The sequence below is a fragment of the Nematostella vectensis genome, chromosome 6 (assembly GCF_932526225.1).
Source record: "Nematostella vectensis chromosome 6, jaNemVect1.1, whole genome shotgun sequence".
In the NCBI taxonomy this organism is placed as follows: domain Eukaryota; kingdom Metazoa; phylum Cnidaria; class Anthozoa; order Actiniaria; family Edwardsiidae; genus Nematostella; species Nematostella vectensis.
Genome location: NC_064039.1, coordinates 14,592,023 through 14,619,931, shown reverse-complemented (window position 1 = coordinate 14,619,931; position 27,909 = coordinate 14,592,023). Strand labels below are relative to the sequence as shown.

The following is a 27,909-nucleotide window of genomic DNA, read 5'->3' as shown; positions in this document are numbered from 1 at the left end:
GTACAATCCCTCCGTCCATTTCAAATCAATGTGTTGTTCGTTGGTTTGGCCGCGAAAATAAATTACGAAAGCTGTAAAATAGTTCAGTAACAAAATAGAATTCTATGGTTTTCATGAGCAGGAATTTTACTCTACACAATGGCTGCTGATCTCGATCTGACAAAAATATCCTTAGACGATCGGCTAACGCACAAGGTAAGCAAATAATGCATGTTACGAGTTGAAAAATCACTGACTTGCCAAAATTTCCAAGATTCTACGTCGTAAAAAATGATACAAATCTATAGGTTTGGAAAGCGAGGGTAAATGGCTACGAAGAACTTGTGCAGATATTTAAAAGGACAGATGATGAGACGAGTAGCGAATTCTCAAAGTACCTTGGGTTTATGAAGAAGATGGTTGTGGACAACAACGCCGTTGCACAAGACAAGGGGCTCGAAGCAGTTCTAGCTTTTCTTGAAGGAGCGGCCCCTTCAATAAGTGGAAGGTACAAATTCTCCTTTATTGATATTAATAAATGCTTGTAATCTAACTCTATAGAGGAGCACGATCGCATTCATTGCCTCTGTCGCCATCTTCGAATGCTTGTCAGAAGACAATCAAATTTGTGCTGCGAATTCTTTAACATCGTTTTTATTTCCATGGTTTTCTATCTGTTAAGAGTTTTCTATTCATTTTAATATATAGGCCATATATCAAAATATATTTTAGATATATTCTGCTAGTTTATCCATTTTGCCGATATTCTGTGAGGTTCTTTTGAAAGGTTCTATATTTATAAGTATACTTACAGTTTTTGTATGTTAACTCCCAGTTATCTTGTACAAATGTACTTCAGATTTTTTTTTGCTATTGGATTAGACTTGATTGGGAATGTTAGATTGTAGTCTAAACAATAGAATGGACCATAAGTATTAGTAGCCATGGCATCCTATGTACAGATAGTAGCTCTCCTGAATTATATATAACATCATGCTCATGTGATTAAAGATAAGTCATGCTTGGTAAATACTTTTACTTCTAACAGCAAAAACATTAGAATAAAAATGTAAACTTAAGCATAAGTTTCGGGATATATTTAAATCAATGTAGCAAAACGATAAATTGTTTTGTGTGCAAATGGGGAAGCAAAAATAAATACAGCAATTTACAATAGAAATAACTAACACTTATTTTAGCTCTTAATTCCCATAGTTAAAATTTCTAGCCTGGGAATAGAAATGCGAAGTGACTAGCAAACCTAATTTGTGACAACTCCCCCTTCCTTCTCAACCTACAGCCCTAATGTATCTTAACCTTTGTGTGTGAGATGGTTATGGGTGTATAACTCGAAGTTTCTAATAAAAAGAAAATGCTGCGACATTGATATACAGTTGCTTCAGTGTTGTTCCAGTGCTACATGTATACCATATACATGCAGCCAGCTAAGCTTGAAATTTTATAAAGTAGCGAGAGAAATTTACCTTTAGGCGTTTTTTTTTTTATTGAGATTTGAATAGCTGGCACCATCTTAGATTTTATTTGGGATTGTTGAGTCCCTTGCACCACGGTCCTACCCCTGCTACTCCTTCTTGCAGGGATGGTTAGTAGGGGTCCCTGTATTCTTCACGAGTTTTACAAATTGGAAATCACGTTTCACGATAAACTGATAAACTTACGACAAGGATCAATCTTTGTACATGATTTACAGATTTTTATAGAGCATAGATCACGATTTTTAAAGAGCATAGAAGATGATTCACGCTGATTCCCATTTCCCCTGGTTATTCATCAGGACACAATTCCCATTTTCCCTGGTTATTCATCAGGACACAATTCCCATTTTTTATGAATTTTTCATCATGACACAATTCCCATTTTCCCTGGTTATTCATCATGACACAATTCCCATTTTCCATGGTTATTCATCAGGACACAATTCCCATTTTCCATGGTTATTCATCAGGACACAATTCCCATTTTCCATGGTTATTCATCATGACACAATTCCCATTTTCCCTGGTTATTCATCAGGACACAATTCCCATTTCCTAGGGTTATTCATCATGACACAATTCCCATTTTCCCTGGTTATTCATCATGACACAATTCCCATTTTCCATGGTTATTCATCAGGACACAATTCCCATTTTCCATGGTTATTCATCAGGACACAATTCCCATTTTCCCTGGTTATTCATCATGACACAATTCCCATTTTCCCTGGTTATTCATCAGGACACAATTCCCATTTCCTAGGGTTATTCATCATGACACAATTCCCATTTTCCCTGGTTATTCATCAGGACACAATTCCCATTTTCTATGGTTATTCATCATGACGCAATTCCCATTTTCCCTGGTTATTCATCATGACGCAATTCCCATTTTCCCTGGTTATTCATCATGACACAATTCCCATTTTCTATGGTTATTCATCATGACGCAATTCCCATTTTCCCTGGTTATTCATCATGACGCAATTCCCATTTTCCCTGGTTATTCATCATGACGCAATTCCCATTTTTCATGGTTATTCATCAGGACACAATTCCCATTTTTCATGGTTATTTGTCTTCACAGGGTTGCTGGTGACGTTATATGTGGATGTATCACCAAATGTCTCAATGCACGGACAAAGACAAAAGAAAAAGGAATTGAAATTATTCTTATGTATGTAGAAGTGGAAAAACAAGATATAGTCCAGGTATGTTTACTCCAATAATCAATATATTTGTTTAATTCCTGCAAAACTATTTTTTTTATCATTCAGTGATTTTATTCAAAGATTGGAATTTGTGTGTTTTTTGTATTTGCAGGAAGAGTTATTAAAAGGTCTTGAGAATAAACAGCCCAAAATAGTAGCTGCATGCATTAATGTCTTCACGCAAATCATAAGGTATTATAAATGTTATTCTGTTTTGTTACCGGAAAGTAATTGTAAAAGATAAGGCCATCACTAGATAGATCAGATAGGTAGTTCTGCTCTCCATGGAATTGTAACAGATTTTTCAGTTTTGGCATAAATAGACTTAATATATTATAATATATATAACATAGTTATATTAATATATTTTGTTATGTTTTATCTTGATATCCTCATTGGACTCCTTGCTCATTTCAGTTTATTTGGTGGCAAGATTTTCCTTTTGAAGCCTATTGTTAAAGTCTTGCCCAAACTGTTTGACCACAGTGATAAATCTGTCCGTGAGGAGGTAGGTACATACATAAAATGGACTGCTTAAATGAAAAAAAAAATGCAGCAAACTTTGTTCCCTATATAGAAAAATAATTTTCATGTTTACATACAGTTTCCATATATACACTGTGACTAATCATATGGACTTGTTTCCCTTTTTGTGGTTCGGTTAATTTTCCAATGATTATATTTGTAATGGTATTGATTGGTATTAATTTGGTAATGATGATATTGATGTTGTGGTTTGAAATGCTTCTTGGTTTGAAATTGTTAAAACCAGTTTGAAAAAAATTCAAACCATGCCACATTTGTTGTGGTTTGAAATGCTTCTTGGTTTGAATTTTTTTCAAACTGGTTTTAACAATTTCAAACCAAGAAGCATTTCAAACCACAACATTGATAATGGTGATGATATGTGAATATAATTTATGAAAATATTGATGTTAATGCAGGGGTTTCATTTAGGCACCGCAGGCAGGGGAACCACCAGCTATTATTGTCCGAGCGGCAGATACTTATATTAAATGGTTTTATTTGAACTGATGGAATCAAATAACTTCCACCCCCTTCTTATCAAGCTCCACCAACTACTCTTAAACTTAATTAAACCCCAGCTAATGTCATTATGTTGATCATGATAATAATAAAATCTGATTTATGATAGTACATCTACTCTCATTTCAGGCCAAACTTCTGGCAATAGAAATTTATCAATGGATCAGAGATGCATTGAGGCAGCAATTACAGAATATCAAACCTGTCCAGGTATAGCCCAGTGAAATATTAGACAGGTTTTTATACTCTATGTGATTGGTGATTGGCATTTTTTGTTTGTTCAAACATCAGCTTGCTTATTATAATAATTACATATTTAAATAAAATAATTACATATTTAAAAAAAAGTGTTTGACAGCTTCCTTGTCTGGCTATGAATGTTTAAAATTAACCACTGTGGTTTAATTTGCTTGATAACATCATCTTTGTCATATCTGTGTTTATCCCATCCCCTTCTAGAAGGTTTGGTGACATTGCTATCTCTTAAAAATATCATATCATGCATTCCTTTTCACACTCACAGCAAAATGCAAATTCCAAAAGCCATTAATTAGGCATTAATTGAAAGTCACTTTTTCGATTTCAAGATAACCAGACATTCTGAGTAAAACTAGTGGGGTTTCATCTGTTTATACTGTGTGCAAATGAGTGATTTTGCTGCCCCGTCTGCTGACATTCTGCAGCTGATATGCCACAGCATCATGATCAGTTTTTACCACTTTGATTCACCCAAAAAGACAAAAACCGAGGTTGAGTATCTTTGTATTGTTGATTTTTTAAGAAAAACTTAAGAGTCATAATTATGATTAACTCCACAATTTACAAAAACTCAAGCCAAAAAAATCTAGAACATACAGTAAGAAATAACTTTTTTTTGCTGTTTTAGTCTTTAAATCATTGCACTTGCAAAAGTAGAAGCCGAAGACTCATTAGGATCTGGTACCAAAGCAAACTATCAGTACTCTATTGTTTCAATCAAAGACTTTTATTATTCCACATCAGATGCTTAGGTAATACATTCAAAACTCAACTCAATATCTAACATGGTTCCTAAGGATCTTTGTTATTTCGAAAGTTTAATGTAGACACAAAAACCTCTATTGTTTCAATCAAAGACTTTTATTATTCCACATCAGATGCTTAGGTAATCCATTCAAAACTCAACACAATATCTAACATGGTTCCTAAGGATCTTTGTTATTTCGAAAGTTTAATGTAGACACAAAAACCCATGGTTTCCCCAAGGATGAAGGCTCACAGGGATTAGGGTGGCTGTTTGCATAGTTGTCTAAGTGAAGCTGGCTGAGTGGAGGTGATATGCCACAAGGACTACCTATAGATTTGACTTAATGCTTTGGCTTCAGTTAAAATACATGTATATATTGTGTGTTCTCAGTTGAAAGAACTTGATGAAGAGTGGGGTAAGCTACCTCCAGCCCCCCCTGCACCCACTAGACTAACCAGGACGCAGCAGAAGAAGCTTGAAGAGCAGCAAGCACAGGGAATTTCTGATGCTCCTTATGCTGGTAGGCCAAGTCAAACTGCCATGTTTTGCCTACATGATGCCTTGCATCCCCTGCCTGCCTTAGGTTTTTTCCTGTCCCTTTATATTAGTACTTTTATGAGGTATTGTAAGTAATTTTGGAAATTACTGTATTTTTGTCAATGATATGTGCACTCAGCACTATTAGCTCTAAATAGATTTTTTTGCTGTGTACATTTAAGAAACAAGTAAGACTGGGAATGTCTTTAAATACAGGACAAGAAGGGTATTGAGGGACGAGGCTGGATCTCCAACAAAAAAGGCTTTTTTAAACTAAAAACATTGTCTTCAAAGAGAATTGGCTTTGACGTTTTTACCTGAGGCAAAATATTACATTTATATAAATTTTTTTATGTACACATTGATGGTTTTCCGTCTTATTTGACAGCTGATGAAGATGATGGGGGAGCCGTGGCAGAAACAATAGACATCGATCCTTATGAAATGATGGATGCAGTTGAGATCCTGTCAAAGCTTCCTAAAGATTTCTATGAGAATTTGGTAAGAAAATAGCTACTCAAAACTCTTTGTTCTTCGTTGTGCATAAGGTGTTTAACTGTTGTTTTTGGCAAACATATTTCAGGAGGCGAAAAAATGGCAGACTAGAAAAGAAGCTTTAGAAGCACTTGAGAAGCTGGCCAGCAACCCCAAACTTGAGGGAGGGCAATACGGGGAACTTATGTCAGCCTTAAAAAAGGTACCTCTATCAGGAAAGTGGGGATGACAGTGAACCATAATTGTTTCCATTCAGCTCTTCTGTTGCAATATCAGTTGTTTCTAGGAAACCGTTTCTAGTATGCCTACTGTACATAGTGGAATATTAACAAATCTTCGCTGCTCTGTGCAGAAATGTTCCTTTGGATGACCTCTGCACTCTACCAGGAATGTATTCTTCCAACTTAAGTTTGCTTTAGTCTGTCTAATATGTGTTGCCAAAATGGCCCACAACAAAGCTGCCATCTTTTACTCGTGATCACGAATATCTATTTTCTAAATTTGGTTCTAGATCATCAGCAAAGATGCCAATGTGATGGTGGTCACATTGGCTGCAAAGTGTGTGGCGTATCTAGCCACTGGCTTGCGTAAGAAGTTCTCTGCCTATTCTGCTATGATGGTATCAGCCATACTCGATAAGTTCAAGGAGAAGAAAACTACTGTTGTAACAGCTCTCAGAGATGCCATAGACGCTGTCTACCTAACAGTGAGTGGCCTTAATAATAATATAATATCTGCATTTCTGCATTTAATAGAATAATATAATATCTGCATTTATATATATATAGCGCCTCATCAATAATTGCCCTAGGCGCTTGGTTCCAAACAGCTACAGTACATTACTAAACATGTACAAACATTGCATACATTGTTTAGATGTTTGCAGATTTTATTTTTCTGCATTTCCATTTTGCATTTCTGATCTTGGTTATTATTGCAGACTACCTTACCTGCAATGCAGGAAGACCTCTTGGCTGCCCTAGATAATAAGAACCCTAGCATCAAGGAAGAAACTGCCAAATTCTTGACTCGCACATTCTGCAAGAGTGTTCCTTCACAAGTGCCCAAAGCTTTCATGAAGCCAATTTGTGCAAATTTGGTCAAGGTTCGTAATACTAGAGCTCAGGGAATAAATCAATATGGTGTTTAAGGGTGTACTGACATTAGTGTTGCTCAGTAACGACGTTGCTACGCTGGTGGCGTTGAGCGCGCGCATAACACGGAATTCGTCATTCACAAGCTTTCCTGAAGTAAAAGAAACAAAAATTTGCACTCTAATTTCACCAGAATGGACTTCAAGTTGAACTCAACCTTACCTTATTTCCCATGTTTGTAAAAACAAACAAACATTTAGCGAATATCTTTAAGGCAATGTTTTTAAAGCCCAGTTTTCAATTTCCACTATATCTTATTTCAAAGTAGCGCGCGCTGTATCCGAATTTATAAAAAACTATTTTAGTTTTGATCATGACATGATGGATATGGTTCCTTAGAAGTGTAAATACCACGAAACACTATTGGAATTTGTTTTTAAACTTCATTTCAATTTCATTATCAGATCATCTGAGATATCAGCGTGTTTGAGCAGGCCGTCTGTGCACGCGTTGGCTTTGTTTTACTTCCGGTTCTGCGTTTTCTAAAGAAAAGTTTTTTTTGTCGCCGAATTATTTCAAAACGCAATATATCTTATTGTTGAAATCTCCTTTATATAACCAAACATGGATTTAGCTTTAATCTAACAGAAACGGAAATTATTTCAAATAATCTGGATTTCATGACCTTTGAAAAATTGTCAAAAAATAATTCCTAAATCATTTCTAAAACGCATGCTTGGCTTAATGCGCCCATCTCTCAAGATTCATAAAACGTATTCAATAATTATTATCAAGCAAGTTTACTTGAAATATTTGCTTTTTTCTGTATCTATGACGTCACACGATGACATCACGGGATAACATCATCAAAAAAGTCAGCACACTTTTGGTGGTCAACTTAGCAAATATCATACCCTCATTACTTTCTACAAGGATTTTATGCTATGTTTAATTTTCCTTGGCAACAGATGTCAGTAAACCCTGAAGTCTTATGTTGAAAGCCTCTGTGAAAACAATACATATTTTTTTTTATTTGGCAGAAAACATACTTCTACTTTACAGTAGCCACAAGTATGGGTTGGCTTATGTGGAACTGCAATATTTGTTGGGTTGGAGGGCTTAATTTTCTTTTTCGATTACCTGAAACTGAAGCATTGAAAACCTTTAATGTCCATTAAACTAAAAATAGAAAAACGTTTAGACCACATTCCAGGGCATCTTTGATGGACCAAGATTGTGGATTAGCCAAGCCTTGCCCTATTTGTATAGCTCAAAGAAGATTGCATAACTCCCTGTTTCAGAAAATGGATGACACCGCTGGTCCTGTGCGAGATGCGGTTGCTGAATCACTAGGAACCCTTACCAAGCTCATAGGAGAAAAAGCGATGACCCCTTACATTGACAAGCTTGATAAGCTCAAGGCTGACAAGGTATGCTGATTTGACTGAGGACAAATTGCTATTGAGTTGCCCTTCACATTACAATACAGTACAGAACATGCAATTTAGAAAAATGCCTGTCAAGGTATATGATATCACAGCGGTTTTTACTATACCACGGTCCTGTAATAAGTCCTTGAAATATTGGAAATGCACATTTGTGTTAGTTACGGTGTTCCCACATAAAACAGACAAACAAGAGAATTGACATGAACCAGAAAAAACAAACCAACTAGACCAACCAGAGAATCCACATGAACCTAACATACTGTACATCAAGACCCACACAAACCTTGTAAGTGGTTGTTTCATCAGCTATGGTTATTATACTGAAGATGAGGCACAGTATATTACCAAGAAATCCCAGAAAAATCGAGAAGAATCTTTATTTAAAGAATGGTATCTGCTATATATTTCCAACTAACATTCCATTTCTAGGTTAAAGAGTTTAAAGAATGGTATCTGCTATATATTACCAAAATGTGATTAACATTCTATTTCTAGGTGAAAGAGTTTAAAGAATGGTATCTGCTATATATTACCAAAATGTGATTAACATTCTATTTCTAGGTGAAAGAGTTTAAAGAATGCTATCTGCTATATATTACCAAAATGTGATTAACATTCTATTTCTAGGTGAAAGAGTTTGCAGACAAAGCCGAGATCAAGGCAAAACCTGGATCAGGTGGTGGTGGTGGGGGTGGAGAAGGTGCAAAGCCTGTTGCTGCTAGTAAACCTGCAGCTGCTGCACCGGCCAGTAAACCGGCTCCTGTCAAAAGGCCGGCTGCAAAGAAAGGTCCTCCAAAACCCTCAGGAGGGGCGTCAAAAGGGGTACGACTGACTTTCAGATCATGGCCATGGTGATTATTAAACACAGTAGAACAGCATTACCAGTTCGGACATGTGATTAGCAATTATAAGAAAAATAGTTATGTGAGCCTTACTATGTTTTTTAAAGCATTGGCTATGCATCAGCAAACAAAGCTTTAAAATAAAAGTTGTGATACTTCAAATATTTTTATTTCATAATTATAGCAGTCATCAAAGGCCATTCCAGTGAGTATATTATATACATATTGCCCATTTTCACCTGCCGCATGTGTTTTTGATTGCAGCCTCCGAAAAAGAAGCCTGCTGTTAAGGCCGGTGGCAAGAAGGCTGGTCCATCTGCCACCTTCAATGAAGTCAAAGAGCCTGAGTTGACAGTATGTGTACCATTATCTCCTTATTGCACTGTCGAAACTAGAAAACGTGACATTTGTGTGTCAGAGGTTACGATATCTCTTCTGAATGTGTTTCTTATGGGAATTAATTTCAGTGGTTTTGTATAGTATTTCAGATTGTGTAGCCGTGGGGCTCTTTGACTGTTTACTTGTCTGTGTTTATGTGTTGGTTTGCAAATTTGGATTGTTTGATTGTTCAGGATGAAGACGTTCAAGCTAAAGCTGCCGATCTTTTCCCTGCTGATCTGTTGGAGAAGCTAGCTCATACCAACTGGAAAGAGAGGATGGCGGGTATGGAGGAGCTCCACAAACTGGTGGAGAGCATGGATGACAAAACGATGGAGTGCCAAGTGCTTATCAGAGTGCTCGGCAAGAAACCGGGATGGAAAGACAACAACTTCCAGGTGCTTACCGAATTTAATTCTTTTTGAAAAAAAAAATCAATACTTTGGAATTAATTTGGTGATGAGTATACACTCCTGGGTAGAAATCACCTTTGTCACACTCAAAAGTGATATGCATGTATACATATATACAGATGTACGTCTCTACTTAATCACAGTACCTTTAGAATGTGTGAAAATGGTTCGTGGTGCTAATAGTGTTAGTGTCGTTGAGCTGTTTGCACACTCAAATGACATCCACTGATGCTCCAACAAAGATTATGTCTCACTTCTTGCAAGATCTTTACACCCTTGACATGATATTGTTGCTCGTCCTTATGCTCTTGTTTTGAAACAGGTACTCAAGTCAAAGTTTCAGCTGTGTGGGATAATCGCTGGCAAGGGGAAAACATTCTCTAGTCGTAGTGCCGAGTACGCTATTCCAGGACTGGTAGAGAAAATTGGAGACATTAAGGTACGATCTACAACACTTGGAATGATTCATCAGATATTAGAGAAGTTTATTATAATACTGAATGCTAAAACTGTCTTAAAAAGACACATTTGACTGATGTGTCTGCTATTTGTTTCAGCTGAAAGACGCCGTCAAAGAGACGTTGATGATCATATCCGAAAAGCTAAACCTGGGTTATGTCAGTCTTAAGGTGCAGATATTTTTTTGTGCACTGAGCTGGAAAAGAAACACCAGATACATTTTTTAGCCTTAATGAGTAATCACCATGGAAGAATGAATGAGAATTGACACACTCCTAATGTCGGAAGGAAGCCCTGCGCCATTTACTCACTGATCATTCACTCAGGATTGTTCACTCGCATTTTCCAACTTGCTCCCTCGCGTCATTTCATTATACCCCCAGCCCTCCTTAAAGTCGCATTGTCACCAGTTTACGACGGAAACCTCAACCGTTAAAAAACAAAAGAATCTATTAAAATCCGAGATATTAAACAGGCCATCCGCTGTAAATTATCAATCATCCTCAAAGATGATTTTTTGAAATATTTTTCGCGTTTTCAGTTAAAAATCATCGGAGATTTGTTACGTAATCCACCGGAAATAAACTGGTGACAATGCGGCTTTAACTTCTAGGCTTTTAAAATCACTGAATACAATCCATGTTTCACTGTACTGTTCCATTCTCTTTTATTAGGTCTCACAAATTGCTGGGGGACAAAAGAACCCTAAGGTTATATCAGAGTCTCTTTCTTGGCTTGGCAGTGCTCTCAAGGACTTCGGATTCAAGTAAGCCATCCTTCAGGCTTCTGCTATCAAGCCTCACGCTTCCTTTAGAAATTAACTGCATTTTCTATTTCTTCCAGAATTGACCTAAAGCCACATATTCAATGCCTTAAGGATGCTCTGGCTAACACAAACCCTGTAAGTGGCCTTTAGTCGGTTTCTTGAGTAAATAACTTGAGCATGAGACGTTTGTTTTATTGCCAGGCCGTGCGAACTGAAGCCATATCTCTCATTGGAGTGTTGCATATGTACGTTGGCCCAACAATAAGGGTGTTCTTTGAGGAAGAGAAGGCGGCTTTGCTGTCTCAAATCGATGATGAGATTGCTAAGGTAGGTTTTACCAATGACAGACCTGAAGATTGTGAACAGTAGGACACTCCCTAACTTGCATAAGGGATACTTACATGTGCGGAACTGATTTCCAATGCGCTTCTTCTTATGACTTCTCCCATATAAGGGATTTGAAGCTCTATATGATTTTGCTTATGACATTGAGCGGATAGGATTTTGTTTATGTCATTAGGCGGTATAGGTTAGCATAAAGCATAGGTTGACACAGTAGATAATGGGTTAAGCACTCTATGAATTTGTTTATGGCATGGTAAACGTTATGATGGTAAAGGTTAGCAACTGGTATAGATCAGAGAGTGTATCGATTAAATTTCATGTTGTTCAAAAGGGATTGACCTCCTTGTTGTGTCGTGCTGATAGGTAAAGGACGAAAAACCTCCTGCACCCACCAGAGGACTGAAGCCTGCAGCTGCCGATGGTGACGATGATGGTGAGGAAGGCGGGGACGATGCAGGCGGAGATGAGGATGATGGCAGCTCAGCAAATCTCGAGGATCTTATTCCTAGAAATGATATTAGTAATGAAATCAAACCTGACCTTATCGATATGCTGGCAGACAAGAACTGGAAAGTTAGAGGCGAAGGCCTGCAAAAGGTGTGTTCTTGTGGCAACATGATTAAAAAAAGCCATTTTGACTCCTTATCCCTCATCATTTAAGACTCCGTGAACAGGAATCTTGTGAGAGTCAGCCACTTCATTGCCATTATTCTCATTTGAAAATACAAAGGTATTTTTGCAAGAATACACAAAAATATCCATCCACGTTTGAAGTCTGACACGTGATATTCGATTGAAGGTATCTCAATTACTTTTTTGGAATGATCTGAATGATAATGAAATAAGAATCAAATGCATGCTTTGTTTGACTCAATGGTCAAGGTAGAGGCGTGATTAATCATCAGTAAATCTAGAATCTAGTTCTTCAGTATATGTGAAATAAATATTGCATGCGAAGGGAAAAGGTCGAGTGTTGGTATAAAAGTCGTGAAAACATTTTATTCTCAGGTTCAGGAGATACTCGCTGCCGCCAAGTTCATCACTCCTGACCTTGGGGATTTGCCGTCTGCCTTGAAGGCACGTCTGGGAGACTCTAACAAGAATCTGGTACGTACAATGCTGAACTACTCAGTCACCCGTAGGAGAACGGATGCGGACACATATGACGCTTTTTCCCTTCTGTCATTACAAAACACTTAATGTATTTTTTAATTCAGATGATATTGATACAATAAATGCTTGTAACAGCCCTGCGCTGATTTGATTTTGTGGGTCCCGAGGGAGAGCTAATTTCAAGCTAAAAATGATTCTAACCTTTGACCATTCATCATCGATAAATAAGAAATTGAACACGAACAAGTAGTCGTGAATCCGATAAAATGGAAATTATCGTTAGGTTTAGTTCAGACGCCGCTCTATTTATGTGCTTTTCAAATGCAAATCCATGTGAATATTGATTGTTTTACTATGATCTGCATGCATTTTCATATGGAATGTCACGTGAAAAGAACGACACCACTTTGCATTTTCTGGGATAGTGATCTTCAGCGATAACTTTGACGAACACCACGGATGTGAAATAATGTCTTGAGGATGTGATTTAATGTTTTGAGTTAAAATAACTGTCGTGCTCCCAATTGATCCATATAGAAGAGGGATTAACCTTTAGGGACGTCATAACTAAAATGCTCTACTGACGTTAAGAATATATTGGGGAGCACAGCCACGGTGCCCCTACTGGTGATCTTATAATTGTTGGAAATATTTGAGGGGCACGTACCCCCAGTGTCCCATCCCCTTCTACTGCCCTGACTTTATTTGTTGACCAGGTAATTACAACCCTGAACATCTGCGGCACGATTGCTACGGCGATGGGAGCGAATGTGAAGAGACACTTTGGTACGCTTGGTCCCGCCATGTTCAGCACGCTAGCTGACGCAAAGGTATGTAGTTCCGACTGCAAAGTCATGAACTGTGTGTAATTTTTTTTTCGAAGGTATGTTATTGATGCGGATAACAATTAAATAATGTTTATGGAGCCAAAAGGAAAGCTGCCTTTTGGCTATGCATCAATGTATTCAAGTAAACGACACGCTTTACTCTGTAAGAAGATGGCGCCCCTCCCACATTCAAATTTCAGATGGGTTGATCCCATCTATTGTTTTTTTTTCTGTGCATTTTGTACTGCGTATGTTGCACATCCATATCTCATTAATGATAATGGATCTTTCCATCCATCAATCGAAAATCCAAATGCAGATATGCTATTTCCTATTGTTTACAGTTAATCACAAAAAAACTCAAGATTTGGCCTTCTAACCCCAACATTGTACCGTTTTTTTTTTTTTGTGAAAGTAGGAAAACAAGTGTACCCACAAAATAACATGCTTATAAGCACTTATGATATACACGGCTAAATTACTAGATTCTCGATTCTGGCTGGCTTTCAGGTTATTCAGTGTGTGATAAGGGTAATTCGTACAATTTTCTCGTTCAATATTTTCAAAAGCTGAAATTTGTAGTCGCCGAGATGACCTATACTAATATCTCGGTCTGGAGGCCTGTTAACATTTTCAAACCTACATGTTGCCCAGCTAGTAGATAAACCAAAATTATGTCCTGTCTTTCCTAAAGCCTCACCTTCGCGCTGCCGGTATAACGGCACTCAACGCCTGGCACAAGGAGATAGGCATGGTGGCTTTCATTGAAGGAGAAATACTGTTTGGCGCACTTAGCACTGAGAACCCCTTCCTCAGGATCGAGGTTCTGGGTTGGCTCGAGGAGAAACTCCCTGGGGAACAAAAACTTCCCCCAGCCCTCTCCACTATATTGCCGCCCATGTACTCCTGCTTAGAGGACCGCAACGGGGATGTCAGGAAGAAGGCGCAAGCTGCCGTGCCAGCGGTCATGGCCCATCTTGGCTATGACGTCATGCTCAAACAAGCCAACAAACTGAAGGTATGTTTAGAGGCTCTTACCCTGGAAAGCCTCAAACTCCGGTCATTTCACAATAAAAGTACGGTATTACAAGGTTTTACATGAGCTCAAATTATAAACAAAAGGTAATCATTCTCTCATGATATAACAAACTAAGGACGTGTGTTGCTGTCCTTGGTTGGAGCAGCCAACTGCACATAACATCTTATCACACGGAGCACCAAAAAATAATACACAAGTAATCCCTTGGACTCGTATTGGGTCCTTAACCCCAAGTCCTCTTCATCGGTCCTGTTCTTCGCCGCTAGTTTTTATCTTGTCCCGTGTCTTCCCAAAATGTCTTTTTTTTTTTTTTTTTTTTTTTTTTTTTACTGTCGAATTCGATTGTATCGCGACCCGCAATTTCAAAACACGATTTGTTTTGGTTTTCTGTTCCGTCAGTAAAACCATTCTGAGCCAATCAGAGTCTCGCTTTGTGCACTTCCCTGGCTATCCTCTGGACATAAACAAGACAGTGTCGCGACAGAAAGCCAGGGAACTGCACTAGGCGAGAGATAGCAAGAATCTGACTGGCTTAGAATAATTTGACTGGCGGAACAGAAAATCCCAAAAGACATAAACAAATCGATGTTTTGAAAATGCGGCGACACGATACAACGGATTCGTTCCCGTTCGTTCATGTTCCCGTTCATGACTGTTTTGTTCTGTTGTATTTCATTACCTTTTATGGATTATATCCATTCCAAAAAAAGAACAATGTCCATAGCAGCTCCGGCAAAACTAAAAATGCACTTCCTGTGCTAGGTGTTTAAATTTTTAAATGTAGCCGAAAACAGCTTAACATCACAGTGCTCGAAAATACTTGAAAGGCACAGATGTTCACGCTTCGAGTCTTTTGCAATCCTGACTTTGTGAATTGTTTCTTCTCTTAGCCTGCCTCCAAGCCTGTGGTGGTTGGCATACTGGAGAAGTTGCGAGGAACCGTCCCTGAGCCCGCGAAGAGCGCAACCAAGGCATCCAGTAAAAGTGCTTCCAGCAAAACCGAATCCGCCTCCACTACAAGCGCAACTCCCGCCGCGAATAGCGGTCCATCTAAACGCCCGAAATCTGCGGTGCAGTCTAGTAAACAGCCAGCCAAAACGGTATAAATGTGAAGGTTTTTGCGCCCTCTTTCTGTTTTAAGAAAGTTAGAGTATATATGGACAGGTCTTGTGGCATTTTGAACTGTTCCCCGATCAGTGTATCTGACGATACGCTACACATACCCTGACGGTATAATAGTCTGCTAAGGGAGCTCAGACCATATTCTTTAAATGGGGCAGTGCAAGAGCGGATAATAGTGGGAACAGGCAGCTGACTGTAGCTAGCTAGCGAGTAGTGGAGTCAAGTTCGCTAAGATTGATGTTTTTCACTGTCATCTTAGAGCAAAAAGAAGGCGAACGTTGAAGAAGAGACTGGACCTCCACTTATTGCCAACAATGAAAAAGACAAGAGGATAAAAGATGAGAAAGATCTCAAGGTATTTTCATTTATTCAAACTGTGCCAAAAGCTTTTGGTATTCCATGAAAGTTTTTGTATTTTACCTTATTCATAAAATTTCCCTTTTTTTCAAAGTTCAAGTTTCCTATTGGAGAACTAGCTTTATCTTTCTGTGCTTATCCAAATCCTCTTCTAGCTGACAAAGGCCTAAGACACCTCAGTAGTATATTCCTTGTCCAAAGAGTTTGCGTACAATAATGCATGTTGCTTCGTGGCGTTTAATGTTGTTTGAAGACGCTTAGGCACAGCACTTGTTGGGCTAAATGTTAACACTTACATATGCTCTGCTTGTACTCTTCTTGAGCCTTTTTCCAGAGGCACAAGTCCCGGTATAACACGTTTGCATATTGTGCAGGTCATGAAGTGGAACTTCAGTACGCCCCGCGATGAGTTCATAGAACAGCTCAAGGAACAGATGAGCAAGTGCTTCAGTAAGACAATCATGAGCCAGCTCTTCCACCCGAACGACTTCAAACAGCAGCTGAAAGCCATCGCTACACTCCAACAGGTCTGTACATAAATAACAGGGTGGTTAACTACTTCTGTAGTTTGAACAGACTGAATGACTGACTGACCAAATAAATGGCCAACTGGGTAACGTAATACGTTGCTGTCATTACTCACAGTGTGTGGAAGGCGAAGATGCGGAGTACAAGACTGAGGCTATGCAGTCCCTTGACATGATCCTCAAGTACCTGACCCTGAGGTTCTTCGACACCAACACCACGGTGCTCATCAAGTGTCTTGAATTCCTGGTCGCCCTGTTCACCATGCTGGCAGAGTCTGATTACCAGATGTTGGAGCACGAGGCGTCAAGCTTCATCCCCTACCTCGTGACCAAGGTATTTGTCAGTCACTGGGTATTTTCAAACCGAGCAATGCAAAGGGGTCATGTCTCTTCTAATATCTCATAATCAAGGTATTAGTCAGCCTTAATTCTCTGTCATTCTCATTGTCGAGGAAATCAAGCTAAATCCCCTACCTTGTGATCCTCCTAAGCCGCTTTTGAAGATTTGTCTCGTCCCTAATTAGTGCAGTAAAGGTTGTTGTATGTTCGTTTTTGTTGTTGTTGTTGTTGTTGTTGTTGTTGTTGTTGTTGTTGTTGTTGTTGTTGTTGTTGTTCACTTGTTATGGCAGATTTGTTTAGGAAATGATACAGCAAGAGAAAAAGTGAATTCTGGAAGGTATTTGAGAAGACACCCTGTGTCGCCATCATACCATCGTCGCATTTGTCTTGATCTTGTGATTGGGATTTTTATACGAAGGTGGGCGATCCTAAAGACGTTGTGCGCAAGATGATACGAAGCCTGTTTAAGTTGATCACCAAGGTTTACCCAGCCAGCAAGATGTTCAACTACGTGTCAGAGGGGATCAGCTCAAAGAACTCTAAGACAAGAATGGGTAAGTGGATCAACTCCGAGAGTATCAAGAATTAGCTAGAGGAGTAGCGGGACAGAGAGAGGCTAGGTAGGTCAACTCATGCGCATAAAAGCGAGTAACGGGACAGAAAGATCAATAATAAATGATTTGTAGCTAATGGAAGCCTTTCCCATTTGCACATGCAAGGTAGGAGATAAGTGCAACTGTTGTGTGACTGGTCAAAGTCATGTGCATGTTAAAACAACAAAAATGCTGTAATAAATGGGTCCTGGTGTGGTATGATATTTTCATGAATATTGCAAGGGTGATACGAGCGTCATTTGCGTGAGATTGTAGATTGCTAAGGGTTTAGAGTTGTTTCAACGCCGAATGCCTATTTGATGCTTTTTGGGCGTAGTTTGGTGTTTGTCGCTGATATCTAACTGCCTTTTTTAGAGTGTCTGGAGGAGCTGGGCTGCCTTATCCAAGTGTATGGCATGAACGTGTGCCAGCCCACACCTCCTAAGGCTATCGCTGCCATCGCCTCTCAAATCGGTGACCGTGATAATGGAGTGCGAAACGCGGCACTGAATGCAGTGGTCGAGGCTTACTTCTTGGTTGGAGAAACCGTGTACAAATACGCTGGCAGGGTAAGCATACCTGATTCCAGTATCTCACCATCCAGTGAGGAGTCTTATATAATTTGGGAGGACAGGAAGGCACTTCAAGTGGAAGAATTCGGCACGAACGGAAAGAAACCCCTACCACATAGAGGTTCACATTACAGTATACCCAGATAGCCGAGAACACTTAACATGAGAGCACATTTGAGACTAGTGAATACAAGCCTTGCTTCGAAAAGAAATGCATGGTGCAGTAAGAATTAAAGAGGCCTTGGAAAGGGCTTTTAGCCTGATGAAATTCCGTCTGTAGAGTTTTATTGTTGTGCGCCAAAAATAGTTGGTATACTAGAAATGGATGTGAGAATGGTTACCTCATATACTGTGCTTCTTGTTTCAGCTAAACGACAAGGACATGAGTCTTCTTGAGGAGCGCATCAAAAGGTCGGCCAAGAATCGTCCGTCCACTGCGGCTGCCCCAGAGGAACCTAAACCGGTTGCGAGACAGCGAGGTCCAACCGCCGACAACGATAAGAAACCGGCAAAAGCTCAGCCTGTAGCGAGGTTAGTGCCATGTTAGCTAGGCTCTCGGCTTTATATAATGAAGCTTTATGGTCTAACAATAAAGTTATTGTTTACTTTTAAAGCGTCATATTGACTTGCATAATGCTTGGTTTTTCTTTTCGATATGGCGCATTTGTTATTGCAAAATACTGCAAATGTTTGAATATTTTTTTACTCTATTTTATGAAGAGTCATTTGGAACAGTACATAAAGAGAACAGCGTTTGAACTTAGCCTAAACGTCTTATTTGCGACACTTATTCTGGTTTGTTCACCAACTGTATTCTGATTTTTCAGACCCGCAACTGCGCCTGCCCTCAAGCGTGACGACAACATTAAGCGTGAGTTCGCTCTGGACTATGACACCATCGAGGGCGGCTCGTCAGAAGCGGATGTTTTCGTCCCAAATCTGGTCTCGCACGAGTCTGTCGAAGACTTGATCAGCGAGCCTATACAGCGACCGACTACCAAGTAAGATACCACAGTATTTTCTTTCTAGCGACTCTATAAAAAAAGTGTCCCACAAATATTTTTTTTCCAACGAGAAATATATTTATTAGTATATTTGTTAGTTTTATACAGAACACAAAAATAGTACGCTATGTACGTAGATTTCAAAATGATTTTGAAATTAAAATAAAAAGAATCATTCATCTCGAGTACTGTTCTCTAACAATAAACGGCGGAACGTTCTGCGATATTGCCTGCCTTTTACTTGAGGTCAAAACAGGTTTATTAGAAAGCCCGTCCGATACTAGTTTACTTGAGTATCGACGTATAGAAATAAGTTTGATTGTTCATTGGTAGTGCTTTAGTCTTCCTCGCAGCCGTTCTATACTGGTCACCCGTGCTGCTCTTTGTCTGCTTACGGCTGACACTGTCTTTGACACAAACTTACACGTATTGCCTTCTACAGGACGCCTTCTTCGCCTCACCTTGGCGTATTTAGCCGGACTTCAGCACCCGCTGCCCTCAATTACGTCATCTCACAGATCGCCAGCAATGACATCATGGCTAGCACCCAGGCCCTCGTGCAACTCGAGGTCGTCCTTCGAAATAAGTCTGATGGCGCTATCGTCAAACACGTCGATCAGGTAATTATGATAATGACTATTTTGATTGAAAGGATGAGAAACATTTTCTAACCCCAGTCGACTCAAACCATTTTTTTTCTCCCTTCAGAATCAGCAGGGTTTTGGAAGAATTAACATTTTTTTTCTTTTCATTTAGTTTTTAAACGCGGCTGCTCTTCAACTGAACATAATTCTGACAACACACATCGGCAACGAGGAAGTGGACGAGCAAGCAGTGACCCGTCTCCTTAACTGTCTCGTGGACGCCATCATGTCTCTATTCGCCAACCCGTCCCTTGCTGCCGAGGTGTCTCGCGACACCCTGAAGCACCTAGTCCAAAGCATGTTGACCACCGTGCTGGATGACAGACTGGTTAGCCTGAAGGAAGGGACGCAAATCATTCGCACTTTTAATGTGTTGATGGCAAAAATCATAGATCGAACCAATCCCACAGTTTGCATGGGGTGAGTAGAAGAGGCAGGACATGATGTATCTGGTAGTGGTGGTGGTGGTGGCTATGACAGACTGGTTAGCCTGAAGGAAGGGACGCAAATCATTCGCACTTTTAATGTGTTGATGGCAAAAATCATAGATCGAACCAATACCACAGTTTGCATGGGGTGAGTAGAAGAGGCAGGACATGATGTATCTGGTAGTGGTGGTGGTGGTGGCTATGACAGACTGGTTAGCCTGAAGGAAGGGACGCAAATCATTCGCACTTTTAATGTGTTGATGGCAAAAATCATAGATCGAACCAATCCCACAGTTTGCATGGGGTGAGTAGAAGAGGCAGGACATGATGTATCTGGTAGTGGTGGTGGTGGTGGCTATGACAGACTGGTTAGCCTGAAGGAAGGGACGCAAATCATTCGCACTTTTAATGTGTTGATGGCAAAAATCATAGATCGAACCAATCCCACAGTTTGCATGGGGTGAGTAGAAGAGGCACGACATGATGTATCTGGTAGTGGTGGTGGTGGTGGCTATGACAGACTGGTTAGCCTGAAGGAAGGGACGCAAATCATTCGCACTTTTAATGTGTTGATGGCAAAAATCATAGATCGAACCAATACCACAGTTTGCATGGGGTGAGTAGAAGAGGCAGGACATGATGTATCTGGTAGTGGTGGTGGTGGTGGCTATGACAGACTGGTTAGCCTGAAGGAAGGGACGCAAATCATTCGCACTTTTAATGTGTTGATGGCAAAAATCATAGATCGAACCAATACCACAGTTTGCATGGGGTGAGTAGAAGAGGCAGGACATGATGTATCTGGTAGTGGTGGTGGTGGTGGCTATGACAGACTGGTTAGCCTGAAGGAAGGGACGCAAATCATTCGCACTTTTAATGTGTTGATGGCAAAAATCATAGATCGAACCAATACCACAGTTTGCATGGGGTGAGTAGAAGAGGCAGGACATGATGTATCTGGTAGTGGTGGTGGTGGTGGCTATGACAGACTGGTTAGCCTGAAGGAAGGGACGCAAATCATTCGCACTTTTAATGTGTTGATGGCAAAAATCATAGATCGAACCAATCCCACAGTTTGCATGGGGTGAGTAGAAGAGGCACGACATGATGTATCTGGTAGTGGTGGTGGTGGTGGCTATGACAGACTGGTTAGCCTGAAGGAAGGGACGCAAATCATTCGCACTTTTAATGTGTTGATGGCAAAAATCATAGATCGAACCAATCCCACAGTTTGCATGGGGTGAGTAGAATAGGCACGACATGATGTATTTGGTAGTGGTGGTGGTGGTTGACTGATTTTCCCTTTTCAGAACACAAATAACGTGAGGCCGAAATGCACATACCTAGATGTTGGACTTTTAAGATAATTTTTCCTTGATCATCCTTGCGCTATGTATGAGCTCAGGAACGAAAAGCTCAAATTTCAATGACAATTTACAAAAAGTCGCATCAATTTAAACAAAGTCGCATTTGATATTTTGTTTGATATCGCTATAACTGAGTACTTAGGGTAATAGGGGAATCCGCCTTATTTGATGTGAAATGAGCTCATTGGAAACGTCAAGTTATGATTTTCCGTCATGTTGATGCTGCTAAAGATTACTTCAACATTGATGATAATACTGATTTCGCTGTTGCCGCTACTGATGATGATGTTGTTGACGATATCAATGATGTTGTATTAGTTTTTATGGTATTATTGTTATTATTGTTTTTATGGTTATTATCTTGTGATTGATTTCATGCTAAGAATACACCTATTTCAAATAAGGTTGCACTCAGAGAATCTGTGTATCGTAACCCACAAGGCTTTCAAGGGTATCAAATGAAAAAAGCAAATAAGATAAGATGCGAAAATAAAGGTGTCAAATAACCTTGACCAATGTCAGGACTATATCTTAATTACATTGTAAAATAGATAGTCGTATATGGATAGTCATGGATACTGTTTTTTTGTTGTTGTTTTTCTGAATTTTGAACAAACATATTGGGGAAAATGGGTCCTTTCAGGCATAGAACTGTCATTTGCCGTTTGTGCTGATAACGTTGTTTTTTAAAAAAAGTGATAATTCTCCGACGTTAAGGCAACGCTGCCTTAATCAGCAGACTAATATAAATGATGATGTTGATTATATTAATGATGTTGTTATTATGATGGTTGTGTTACTGGTGTTTATGGTGGTTAGAGTGATTAATGTTCTATTTGATAATGATAATAATAAGCTTGTAAATGACTCCATGCGTCCCTCTAGCGCCCTGATCCGCTTGCTCCAGGACTCTGTCAAGATGCTCCAGGATCACGTCGGCAACTCGCTCAGCTCGCCTAAATTTGTGGAGTTAATAATGAAGGTAAGGAAGGATAGAATTTAAACAATAGGTTATAATTATTGCTTTGCTACTCTAGTTGTCCATTTGATAGTATACCTGAGCGTTGCAATTGCAACCCCATTCGGTTGATCCAGTTGGCAGAGCATCGCTCTGTAGTGCCTGTGCCTCTCATCACTGGGTTCTGGGTTTGATTCCCGGTTCCGACGTGAGTTGAGTTAGTTAATCTTGCCTTTGCCCCGATGGTTTATCTCCGGGTATCCGGTTTTCCTCCCTCCACATAACCAACAATTTCGACTTAAGCTGTGTGTGATCCGTGGCCAGACGCGAGTTGTATGGCGGCTGCATGACTCGACCGTCAACTCGACAGTCAACTCTACCACGTCTGTGCACTCTCTTAATTCAGCATCCCAGCTACAAAGAGAGTGGATAGCTTCCCCGATTTATTTTATTTATTTATCTATTGATGAAAATGTTGGGAAGCTTCTTTGCAGCATTATACAAGATAACATGTCTTGGCCGTTAAAGCCGCATTGTCACCAGTTTACTTCCGGAGGTCCGACGGAAACCTCAACCGTTAAAAGACAAAATAATCTATTAAAATCCGAGATATTTAACAGGCCATCCTCTCTAAATTAGCAATCACATCATCAGAGAAACTTCCAATAAACACAATATTTTGACATATTTTTCGCGTTTTCCGTTAAAAATCATCGGAGATTTTTTACGTAGTCGACGGGGAGTAAACTGGTGAAAATGCGGCTTAAATGCTTGTACGGGCTTCAATGAGAGTGTATGATAACTTTCGCATCTATGTACAGGGCATGTGGAAGATGGTCCGTAGTCTTCCTAAGACTATCAAGGACGTGAATGCGGAGCTGGTTCTCCTGGACATCCACAAGTTCCTGGTAGCCCACCCCCCTCAGGTGTGGAGGTCGCGTGCTGACGACACTCCTCTTAGGACCATCCGCAGTGTCCTCCACTCACTCGCCAAACTGAAGGGCATCGACGTAAGTGCTCAATAGATTCTAAGATATTGATCATAGAATCAATGCTCCTCTATCTAGGTTGAGTGCTGAATAGAATCAGATATATTGCTGCTCACTCGCTAGCTTAAAAAGTAACAAGTACCTCCGGGAAGCTAGTGCGTTATTTTCGATTGAATTTTGTAAATGTACTACATATAAAACTTTGTTTTAAGATGTTTTTTTTTTTTTTTTTTGAGATCACAGGATTGTCTAGCAATAGACCGTTTTCACGATCTGACGCGCGCATTTAAAATGCCACAGACTGGCGGGCCACAGCCCATCTCAAGTGGCGTACGAAGTGGACTTTACAGATAAAGCTATAAAAAATGCTGTCAGAGTGCTTCTTTCGCGGAGTTTTTGATCAGCTGTGGCCCGCCAGTTTGCGGCATTTTGGATGCGCGCGTCACATCGTGAAAACGGTCTATATGGGATGAAAAATCAAATAAACAAACACGTGGCTGACAAATGCCCCGCGAGTATGCAGAAAGCTAGTGACTAGGGCTCTTGGTTAGTAATAATGTTTGACGTCTTTGCGTAGATCCTGGGTTGCACGAATCTCATCGAAGACGCTGAGCAAAGCGAGGTGTACGGATACCTGCACAAGGCACTCAAGACAGGCTACAAGCCGCCGTCCACAAGCGACCCGATCAACAACAGTACGGAGGAGAGCAAGAACGAGAAGAACGGGCATGCCGTGCCGCCCCCGGACTTGCTGGAGGGTGTACAGGTAAGCATGTGCGTGGTAGTACAGATTGCTGGTATCAGATTTATTCACTCTGTATTTTACACAGTTTGAGTTAATTATTAAAGGGAAAATAAGAATAGTACATCAAGTCCGAAGTAACAAGTAGTTTTCGGTAAAACTCTCTAATAAATGGTCCCTAATCGCTTCAAGTACGAATGACGTCTCAGTCGTCGTTTTATAGATCAGCTTACAATCATAAGGGGGAATTTGTGTGTTAGGACTGTCACGGAAGGTTCACTCGTACAGGTCAATGAGAGGCATGTGCGAAGAGAGGAAGGACCAATGGCTTAACATCCTTATTCCGGAAGAGGAATTCATAATCCCCAATGTTACCACATCTCTAAAACTAGAGCTAGTACCCGCTAACTAAAGCTAGTACCCGCTATCTCTGGTGCGAAAAGTAGAGCCCGTGGCACTGAGCTACCGCGCCTTCTCCGCGTTTTTAAACCAGCAATAAAACTCGTTTGTTATTAACCGTTATCCTGTTCTTAGGGATCCAGGGGTACTTCAGTAACGAAGCTGAACGAAAAGCTCGCCGAGATATTCAGAATGATTGCGTCAAAAGAAAACACCAGAGAGGTAGCGCACCACACGAAATCGCACAAAACCGCATAATATCGCACAAGACCGCATAATATCGCACAAGACCGCACCACGCTACAACAGACCATCAAACGTCACATAGCACTTCACTACACCGCAGCTCAAAGACTACACTTCAGAACATAGAATAATACTCCACGCCACAATACCTACCATTACGCCTGCCTTATGTTTGCCTTGTGTTTATCCGTCAGACCTTATCACGCCACAATACCTACCATTGCACCATTACGCCTGCCTTATGTTTGCCTTATGTTTATCCATCAGACCTTATGCACACCACAGTACCTACCATTACGCCTGTCTTATGTTTGCCTTATGTTTATCCATCAGACCTTATGCACACCACAGTACTTACCATTACGCCTGTCTTATGTTTGCCTTATGTTTATCTAGGGTCTAGCTCAACTGTACGATCTCAAGCTACGGTACCCACAGGCGGACACCGACCCCTTCCTCCAAAAGACCTCGCCCTTCTTCCGTAACTACATCGAGAGAGGGCTGCGAAATATCGAGATGGAACGCAAAGGGAAGAAGGGTGGTGAGTTAGTTTGAGAGACAGAGGAGAGCGAGTTCGCTGTGTTTTGGACAATTATCGAATGTTGTAATTGTCAACATGTTTTGACGTTTCCTCTGTAACCCCCATATTCCTTATTCACCGCGCCCTTCTTGTTAGACTGAATTTCTTTACAAACACAATTAAGCGCGACTTTTTTGTACAGAAGTTGTGATTGCGCGACGGTAGCCCCAGGTGTCTGTATGAACCTTTGCTATTAGAAGCACGCCTTCTATCAGAAGAGGTTGAACAACAGGCTAGCGTGACTCGTCTTTTCTATTGTGGTGATTGCGTGACAGTAGCCTCTGTGTTTGTCTTAGCGAACGAAAACACGTCTTCTAGCAGCACGGTGATCAGTAATCCACCAGAGGTCCCCCAGCAGGCCGGCGAGGGTCCCGCGGCATACATGGACAGACTGCGCATACTCAGAATGAAATCGGGCCTCGGCAATAACACCAACATGGACGCCACCAAGGCAAGCAACTCCTCGCCACTCCATGTTTGCCCTGTCTCTTAAACATAGTACTTAAGAATCCTTAATAAGAAATGACCAACTTTTTGCCGCCAAGGGGGTTGCGCGCCCGATCGTTTTAGAATCATTTTATCATGCCATCGTGACGGTAAAATGAGCTGTCCTATTTACACATTACGCAATGTTGTAATGTATGTATGTTTGTTTGTTTTTTTAGAAATAATGTATGTTTAGAATGTTTGTTTTTTTAGAATAAGATTTTTTTTTCTCAGACCCCCCATCCACTCCCTATCCATTTTTTAGTATACCATCCATACATAGACAGAACTTTCTGGAAATTTTTAGCTTTAAAAAATCCCTTAAACGCAAGTGTGTGTTTACAGGACCGGGAGAACAACCAAAAGCCCATCTCGCAGGAACCGACCGAGGAAAACAAAAACTCCGACACAGAGATCTCGGTAAGACTTGGATATTACATATGCTGTATGTCTTATTGATTTATTCTCTGCGGAAGAAGAAAATGAAAAAAGAAAAACAGTATAACAAAGCGACCTTTTTCATCCTGTTATTTTCACACGCGCCTTTGCTATACTCTTCGCTCACAAATAACGTATCTTCATAGATGTGGGTTTTTTTTCCATTACAGGCAAGCATAACAACGCAGTCAGACGAAAATCAAAGCGTAAACGACCCATCTAATATACAGGACATTAAACGTCGACTGGAGAGAATAAAAATGGCGGCTAGAAACTAGTGGCGGGAACTTGGTTCGTCACTTTGTATATAGCACCGTCCGGGCGATATTGTACAGAGAGACTAGCCCGGATTCGTGGGCCGCCTGTGGCATGAAAGCTTCGATCACGTGACTTTTCAATTGTAGTTGAGATTTGAATACTGAAGTTATGAAGAACCTTCGAGCATCAAGAAATTCTGCTGATTTCTAACGCTGAACGATGTTAGTCTGAACAGGCTGCTTGCAGAGATTTTGTAAAGAAAATGTTATAGTTGTCAAAAGCTATGTTGCGTTTAAAAAATGTTCGCAACGGTGTCCTGATAAGGGTTTAGTGTGTAAACCTACTAGAATTTTAGTGTACAAAATATAAAAATTCCAGTTTACAGGTGTTGCATATGGTTCGCTATTCTCGTTGTAGGAGTATAATTATAGCGTGTTCATAGTTATTCCTGTCTCCATCCATTATTATATTACTGTCCGCTAGCTCTGTGGACCCGCCCCGATGTATTGCTTGTTTACAAATCTATCCGGAGTAAATTTCCGTTCCCTGTTTCCCATTGAACATGGAGTCGCTCAGCATCAGTATTGGCGCTTTGGACTGAAATCCTGTGTTATTTATTCCTGGAGCTTGTGTACTTCCCCGGGCATTTGTTTAATTGGATCTCTGAATGGTCTCTGTTATATTGCCGTTTCGGCATAGCTGTTGCTAAACCCTTTTGTTGAAGTTGTTTTGTTTGGCCATGAAGTTTAGTACCTCTTCATACCGGTCGTCGTGTCCGGCATTTGTGGATTCTGTTTCGGCCTTGTTCATCTTGTTGTGCCGCTGCATTCTCACTAGTCTGGTTTCTTTCTTCCTTACTCCTTCTTTCTTTCTCAATCTCTTCATGAGGAGCTTCAAGGATAGCCTTTCCCTCTTCTTCCGAATCTACTCCTTTCAGACATCTTCCCCCAGATTTGCTCGAAATTAATTTTTGAACTTCGCGATAGTTAGGAAGAATCTCCGCTTCGTCTTTCGTCGTCCAAATATAGTAGTTTTTCGTCATTTCGATCGATCTTGTCCGACGTTTATCCGGCTCTCAGAAAAACCGTTACACGTCCGCCATGTGTATATCCATGTGATGAGGCTAATTCAGCAGCCCCGGCTCCTCCCCTCCAAACTCCCTCCTAGACGGTGGGACTGGGTTATCTCTGGGAAACTTCCAAGTAATTGAGAAAGAAAGCACAGCAATATTTGTTTAAGCAAAGGCTTCAAGACATTGAATTCCAAAATTTTGAGGCTGATACATTTTTAACGATTCGAAAAAGCCCGGACAAAAGAACAAACTTAGAACTTACCGTAAGTTTAAAACAAAATATGTAAAGGAAA

The 27,909-nt window shown here is 40.3% G+C and overlaps 1 protein-coding gene across 2 annotated transcripts; it reads left to right on the top strand.

Annotated features, from left to right (window-relative positions):
• Positions 1–8: 8 nt before the first annotated feature.
• On the top strand, positions 9–26,928 carry LOC5515140 (cytoskeleton-associated protein 5). 2 transcript variants are annotated; one of them, XM_032384780.2, is made up of 42 exons: positions 10–195; positions 288–487; positions 2,563–2,686; positions 2,799–2,878; positions 3,104–3,194; positions 3,863–3,943; positions 5,130–5,259; positions 5,665–5,777; positions 5,860–5,973; positions 6,283–6,477; positions 6,712–6,876; positions 8,167–8,295; positions 8,941–9,135; positions 9,420–9,509; positions 9,728–9,931; positions 10,269–10,385; positions 10,504–10,575; positions 11,080–11,171; positions 11,249–11,306; positions 11,373–11,498; positions 11,880–12,113; positions 12,525–12,623; positions 13,346–13,459; positions 14,151–14,474; positions 15,386–15,595; positions 15,877–15,972; positions 16,349–16,501; positions 16,620–16,835; positions 17,259–17,394; positions 17,809–18,002; positions 18,373–18,536; positions 18,833–19,006; positions 19,452–19,629; positions 19,766–20,073; positions 22,334–22,430; positions 23,228–23,416; positions 23,973–24,161; positions 24,672–24,758; positions 25,179–25,323; positions 25,659–25,813; positions 26,194–26,268; positions 26,457–26,928. In XM_032384780.2, the coding sequence occupies exons 1-42, from the start codon at positions 139–141 to the stop codon at positions 26,562–26,564; spliced, it is 6,078 nt and encodes a 2,025-aa protein (XP_032240671.2). In that variant the 5' UTR covers positions 10–138; the 3' UTR covers positions 26,565–26,928. The 2 variants fall into 2 exon arrangements, with proteins under 2 accessions (XP_032240673.2, XP_032240671.2); XM_032384782.2 differs by lacking the exons at positions 22,334–22,430; positions 23,228–23,416; positions 23,973–24,161; ... (3 more) ...; positions 26,194–26,268; positions 26,457–26,928 and adding an exon at positions 20,138–21,288 and having other exon boundaries at positions 9–195; positions 19,766–19,981.
• Positions 26,929–27,909: the final 981 nt, after the last annotated feature.

What these genes read in the sequence shown, in the direction of transcription:
- LOC5515140 (XM_032384780.2), top strand. Translation starts at nt 139, where the DNA reads ATGGCTGCTGATCTCGATCTGACAAAAATATCCTTAGACGATCGGCTA. An exon ending in CTCTGGCTAACACAAACCCT is followed by an intron (nt 11,307 to 11,372) that starts GTAAGTGGCCTT and finishes TTTTATTGCCAG; the next exon opens with GCCGTGCGAACTGAAGCCAT. An exon ending in AAAGCTCAGCCTGTAGCGAG is followed by an intron (nt 18,537 to 18,832) that starts GTTAGTGCCATG and finishes CTGATTTTTCAG; the next exon opens with ACCCGCAACTGCGCCTGCCC.